Source organism: Mastomys coucha, unplaced genomic scaffold (genome assembly GCF_008632895.1).
Source record: "Mastomys coucha isolate ucsf_1 unplaced genomic scaffold, UCSF_Mcou_1 pScaffold6, whole genome shotgun sequence".
Classification (NCBI taxonomy): Eukaryota; Metazoa; Chordata; class Mammalia; order Rodentia; family Muridae; genus Mastomys; species Mastomys coucha.
Genome location: NW_022196912.1, coordinates 25157522 through 25164113, shown reverse-complemented (window position 1 = coordinate 25164113; position 6592 = coordinate 25157522). Strand labels below are relative to the sequence as shown.

General features: G+C 46.2%; 1 protein-coding gene and 1 long non-coding RNA gene across 5 annotated transcripts in view; one reads left to right on the top strand and one right to left on the bottom strand.

The window, feature by feature from the left end:
• Nucleotides 1–2298, bottom strand: part of Cib4 (calcium and integrin binding family member 4) — a 62901-nt gene extending 60603 nt beyond the window's left edge. Inside the window, exons 1-2 of one of the 3 annotated variants that reach the window (XM_031357152.1) lie at nucleotides 2182–2298; nucleotides 1664–1698 (exon numbers count right to left, since the gene is read on the bottom strand). In XM_031357152.1, coding sequence (XP_031213012.1) covers nucleotides 1664–1698; nucleotides 2182–2235 — 89 coding nt within the window. In that variant the 5' untranslated portion in view covers nucleotides 2236–2298. The remainder of the gene's footprint in view (nucleotides 1–1663; nucleotides 1699–2181) is intronic. The other 2 variants (XM_031357155.1, XM_031357153.1) reach the window with 2 other exon arrangements.
• Nucleotides 2299–2308: 10 nt separating this feature from the next.
• LOC116080672 lies at nucleotides 2309–4945 on the top strand. 2 transcript variants are annotated; one of them, XR_004114529.1, is made up of 3 exons: nucleotides 2309–2604; nucleotides 3063–3158; nucleotides 4189–4945. It is a non-coding gene; the product is annotated as an uncharacterized LOC116080672 (long non-coding RNA). The 2 variants fall into 2 exon arrangements; XR_004114528.1 differs by lacking the exon at nucleotides 4189–4945 and having other exon boundaries at nucleotides 3063–3559.
• Nucleotides 4946–6592: the final 1647 nt, after the last annotated feature.

The window sequence follows — 6592 nt, the reverse complement described above, 5'->3', positions numbered from 1 at the left end:
CCCTAAGGATGGCTTGCTGGGTGGTCAGTTCAGGTGGGGGGGCCCTAAGGATGGCTTGCTTCCAAGAACCTCGTTCTCAAGAGGCTAACCCAGAGCAAAGGAAAATCGGGGAAGAACCCTCAGGGGGGAAATATGTATTCTGTATTCTCTCTCCCTGAGTCCTCACCACCATCTTCACGCCACCCAATAAGCTAAGTGTCTACAACAGGGTCTGGTATTAAATTACAGTTCATGAAAGCAAGGGAAAGATCCAGAGTCGTTGAGGAAGGATGGGTCGCTTTCTATATGCTTCATATAAAACTGGCAAAGAGGACAACTTAAAAAAAAAAAAAAGACAAAAAGAACAGAACAAAATGAACAGGATGCAGGGCCCAGGAAGCAACGAGTGATGTAAGTGGGTGAACGATTCATGAAGGTGTGTACATGGATCATTCTCTCCGGAGTCTGGATGATACACTGACGGTGAGCAGGAGCTGAGTCAGGAGGAAGGACCCGTGGAGAGAACGGGGGCATTTGCTTTGCATTTAGAACTTGTGTCCTGTTTGGATTCTCTAGTCAGATGTCAATGTTGCTTCTTTTCCTCTTGTTTTATGTTTTATGCATACATTATTTCTTAGTAATGAAACTATCAGTGGGGATTAGGTAAGCTGTAGGATATAGCTCACTTGGAGTTTTGCCATTTTTTTCCCCTCTATGTAAAAAAGTGAGTTCAGATGTGACTCAGTGCTAGAGTCCTTGGCTAGCATATGAAACCCTCGCTTGTATTCCCAGTATAGAAAAAAAGTAAATAAGTAGTATTTTTTTTTTTTTAAAGAAAAGGTAGCAAAAATTCAAGACTGTTCCTGGTCTCCATAGCTCTTTGCCATGTAGCTACCCCTATTGTGCCTGGAGAGTCTAATGTTTGTGATGCTTGGGGATGATCAGTTCAAGAGTCAACAAGGACAAGGGGTGGTGTCTGTCTGTGTGTGTGTGTGTGTGTGTGTGTGTGTGTGTGTGTGTGTCCAGGACAGTGTTTAAATGGTCTCCTCATTCCCTTCTCCACTGTCTTCCTCCAGAAGTGTCCTGGAATTCTCGTTTATACACCACACAATTTTGTTGAGCACCTGCCTACAAGTACATCTACCCTGGTCATCCTATTCCATGCCCTATGAAGCCATTTGTCACAACTCTGTTCTGGATGAGTAGGACATTGGCCAAGAGGTTTCCCACAAAGGCAGAGGCCTACCTAAGAACACATTCTCTGCCCCCATTGTTTCTGGAACAGAAAGAGCCCTGGAAGGGAGCTTTGGAGGTGGGGGCAGGAAGGAGATGGGACAGGTAGCCGAATGAGTATGCATGATGCTTCTAGCTTCACTGGACCAGTGGGTGCCCCAATAGGCTCAGCCTACACATTCTAAGCCTTTCTTCATTTTCCTCACTGCCCCAAGGAGTCCCAACATCTACAAAGAACCTCTGCTTTAGGTGGTAGTAACAGCACTGTAGCCTGAGTCTGCTATCTCCTTCTGCTCCAGTGGACTCTCATGACTTCTGCCCATCCCATATGTTGCTTTGGGACTGTCTGTGTGGTTCTGAGAAGAGATTACATCCCAGGGCCAGAGTGAAACCATAGCAGGAAAGAATCCAGTTTGGGGAATGGGAAAGGAGGACCAGGGTCTTTACTCACCACAGAATCTCATTTCTTGTTAGGAAGGTCAGAGCCTGCAACAAATCAGAGAGGAGACTGACGCTCAATCCAGTCCTGCCCCACTAACCCCCCAGCCCCTGGAAGAACATGATATGATGTCTCAGAGAAGGGAGGGGAATTCGCTCATTGTACTGCTGAAGAAGTGATGGCACCGAAGTCCACAGGACCAGGCCTGTGGTGATAGCAAAGGCAGAATGATGTCATTACTCTCCCAGCCATGTCATGGGGAAAAGGCAAAGTAGCCTACACTGGCAGAGTCGATCCAAGCCAAAGTCAAAAAACCCTGGGCTCTGGGGCAGGAGATACAGGGTGAAGAGGTTTAAGTATTGATATGAATCATGTGGATACAAGTATAGCAAAGTCAAGAGACATTGCTGCCAGCCTGGCAGACTCCAAACTTCAGGCAAGAGTTCTTCTCCTCTCTGTCCCTCCTCCTTTCTGTCCCAGAATTAGGGAAGCCCCTAGTTCTGTCCCAAATCTGTGACCTGACTACGCACCTGGTACTCTTCCAGGTCCTCCCAGTGCATCTGGTACCTTAAACACTGCCCCATGCCAATCCAGCCTCCTTCTGCCAGCAGTAGAACTTCTGCCCCAAGGGCTCAGCAGCTGGTGCAGTCCGTTGATTCTGTTACCATGGTGACCAGCATTCCACCTTCTGCCCCTGAGTTGGCAAACAGGTTCTCTTGATGCCCTGGCTAAGAACCATCACCTCCAAAACAACAAACAGAAAGGCAAGCCAAGCACGGCCTTAAGACGTTGACTCAGGGAGTCACGATGCCTGGGACGGAATCCCAGATCTGCCACGTGCTTACTGGGTGACCCAGAGCAAGCTACACAACCTCTGTGATGCTTTTTGCTCTTACCTCTTCAAGGGGATAAGAGTCTCAGGACTCTTGTGGGGATTCACTGAGTCAATGCAGGTGATGATTATTATTGACACATAGAATGTGCTCGCTAAGTTTTAGAGCCAGATCCAGAGTACTGTGTGGGGTGTGGGCTACAGAGATGGAGAGACATAGACATCTACTTCAGTAGATGGCCTACAGGGTACAGAAGGGTACTTTATACCATCAGTCTGAGTCTCTGTAGGAACAGAGGGTGCATTCAAATTTGGACTACATGAAGGGACTCTACACAAAGATGATCTCAAAGGTAGAAAACTACCAAGATGAGGCAGAAGTCAGAGCTCCTAACCACAGAGCTGCTGTGGTTCTGGCTGAGGGCACATGGACCAAGCACCCGGCATCACACTCTGACTTTCTGGGGCACAGAGAATAGGAGAGACCTTGGATCAGGAAACAAACAGTTACAAGGAACACTGCCTCAGGCGCTGACATTCTAGGAATACCCCTGAAGTTCTCTCTCTGATCTTCTCCAGGGTGTTTTTCCAATCAACTCTCACGGAACACAAGACGAACCATTAACCTTTCAACTACTGAACAGGCACCAGTGCTCGGCATTTCACCTGACCCTGGTGAGACGCAACTCTTAGAGTAAGAACGTGTGCACACACCATGCACACATATCCCTGGAGTTGGAAGCTGATGTTACCAGAGGTGACAGTGTGGAGACGTGCATATACAGAAACTGCTAAACAAGAAGACAGGCACCCCAACCCCTTGATACTGGAATAGCTATGAAGGCTTGAAAACTGTGCAATCAAGTGGAGGGGGAGGGGCCCTTAATGTTTCAAATAATTCCACACTCATATTTACATGCATGTAGCCTTTGAACTACAGGCCACACTTGCCTGATTGTATACAATGACATTTAATGGCTACTATATGTTGTGGTCAGGAACCTGGACTTTGATGTGTTAAAGGTCGGATTTCATCACTTTAAGCAAATCATAAAATTACTAAAAGCCTCAGTTCCCATCTCTAAAATAGGACTGAGAATTCCCTACTTTCTAAAATTGCAAGGATAAAGAAAAAGGACAAATATGTAGCTTTTTGTTGTTTTAAATCAAGATACCTGGTATAAAAACAGTACTTGAGAGAGAGGGGACAATACTGCTTTAAAATTTGAGCCTGACAGTGAAGGCCTTCAGTAAGTAGGCAGTCACAGAACCCCATCCAAATACGGCCCCTTCTCTGAATCTGCCAAAAGCCAGGTTGGTTCATATTCACATTGGCCAATGGGATTCCTGCTCCCTTACTCTGGGCACAGAATTGGTTAGTTTAAGGGAGACTCTGGGACTAGGCAAGTTGTAGGTCTGGAACCCCCAGAGAAGCCAGGGATCTTTGAGATCTTACCCTGGCAGGCTACATCCTTCTCCATCCAGTCTTTTTCAGACATCCTGATTATACAAGGTAAGACAACTTGGCACCAGCCTGTTGTGTCTTTACACCCTGCTGACCCTTGCTAAAAAGAGAGCAACAAAAGCAATAGAGTGAACTGCCCAGCAGCCCAAAGCTCTCAGCTCCTCACGAAGCCCCTATAGAGCTAGACAGGGAGACTGATGAAGAACAGGTATCACTCCTTGCCCTTGACACCCTACCCAGACACACTCCAGGAAGAGGAGCCCACAGCCCTCGGGAAGCTACAGTGCAATAAGAGACAGAGAGCAAGGACCAGGCTGGAGGCCAACACTGGAGCTGCTGGACACCCTAAGGCCTCCAAAGAAGGGCCATTGGAACAGACTCCCGAGTGACAGTACTGAGCCAGGCTGAGAAGATGGGACAGCGTTCCAGGCCCAGGAGGCAATGGACTCCAGCCAGAACTGCAGAACACGGCACGCGTTTTCACATTTGTTTTATAGGGTACCTTCCCTTCTGAAAATGATGCATGTTTGTCATTTATGACTGGGATATAAAGATGAGTTTATAAACATAGCTCTTTAATGAAAAGAAATAGGAACCCTTTTAAAGAAAAATATTAAGAGAATAATTTTACAGGTGGTAGAGGAATGCACCAGAAATTACAAGGTGCTTCTTGTGCTCATGCGCTCTCTCTCTCTCTCTCTCTGTGTGTGTGTGTGTGTGTGTGTGTGTGTGTGTGTGTGATACACACACACACACAGAGCCAGAGTATGCCAGCCCCACTAGCCTCCTGTCTCCTTCAGCATTCACCCTCTCCCCTCATCTGTCCTTAGCCCATACCCCTCCCCATCCCCAAAGCCCTGTGACCTCATCCTAGACAGGCCTTTTATTGGTTCTCACCAATAACAATAGTAGCAATAAGAATGTCACCTTGCATTTGCATATCCCTTTACAATTCCAAATGCTTTTATATGTACCATCTCATTTGCCGGAGGAATAAAAGACCATGCTTTAAAAAAAAAAAAAAAAAAAAAAAAAAAAAAAAAAAAAAAAAAAAAAAAAAAAGACAAAGAAAAATGAAGAACAAAAAAGAAAAATTCCCCACAAGAGGGTTCTGCTCCAGTGTATTAGGCAACCTCTGCCCCTCCCCCAGCCCCCTGAGCTGCTGGGTGCCTGTGGTGCCACAGTGATCTCAAAGAGGTGTAGCTGAGCAGTGAGGAGACTCCAGGAAGGACAGTCCACATACATCCTGCCTCTCTGAGGTCTGCATGGCATAGGTTTCTGTCACCTCTCAGGGAGCTGCACAGATTCTTAAACTTCCAGCCCCTGAATTAACTTGATGTACTTTTACCTGTCTTGTCAAATTCAGTCTCTGAAAAATGACTGCTATCCAGGCTATGTAAAGGATTCTCACAATGTAACGACACAAAGAAATAAGCCAACTAAAAAGGGGAGGCGAGGGTTAAATGGGGTTGAGAGATGGCTCAGGGATTGTGAGCACTTGAATAAGTACTGCTAGTGGAAAGGAACCGAGTTCAGTTCCCAGCACCCACATTAGGTGGCTCACAACTCTCTGTAACCCAGCTTTAAGGGTTTGATATCCTCTTCTAGATTCCATGGCACCTGCTTTTATGTACACACACACACACACACACACACACTTTAAAATAAAATAAGCCTTTAAAATTAAATTAAATTGAAAATGGGCCAAGGATATTGTGATGGTTTGTATACGTTCAGCCCAGGGAGTGGCACTATTGGGAAGTGTGGTCCTGTTGGAGTAGGTGTGTCACTGTAGGTGTGGGCACTAAAACCCTCACCCTAGCTTCCTGGAAGCCAGTATTCTGCTAGCAGCCTTCAGATGAAGATGCAGAACTCTCAGCTCCTCCTGCATCATGCCTGCCTGCATGCTGCCATGCTCCCACCTTGATACTGGACTGAACCTCTGAACCTGTAAGCCAGCCCCACTTAAATGTTGCCCTTTATAAGACTTGCCTTGGTCATGGTGTCTGTTCACAGCAGTAAAACCCTACCTAAGACAGATATGAACAGGCATTTCTCCGGGAAGATAAGGGAATGGCTTAGGAGTTCATGAAAAGCATCTCAACATCATTAGGCACCAGGGAGCTCGATGCAGATCAAACCCACACTAACATGCCTCTTCATAGCCATCAGGATGACTGCTTTAAACAGAAGAGTAAGTGTGCCCACAGTGGCATTCTCCATAATCGCCGGAAGTGGAAGCAAGCCTAAACCCATTAACTAGTGCGGACCTATAAAGCAGAATGGCAGTTGGCCCTACGATGGGTGAAGTTTGGTCCCATGAAACAGCATGCCTTAAAAACAGTCACAAAGGCCATGCAGTGTAGGACTCCCCTGCTTAAGATGTCTGGAGTAGGCAAAGCCATGGGGATAAAAAGTAGGTTGGCCGTTTTCAGGGGCTAAGGGGCAGGAAACAGAAAGTGAGTGACTGCAAAGGAGAACCAGGCCTCTTTATGGGTAGATGAATGTGTTCTAAAATTAAATGGTGGTACAACTCTGAATAGCTTAAAAACCGTGAAGTTACATACTTTGTAGGAGTGAATTGTATGGTGCGTCAATTATACCTTAAAGCTGTTATTTTAAAAATGACAAGATATGTTTAAGT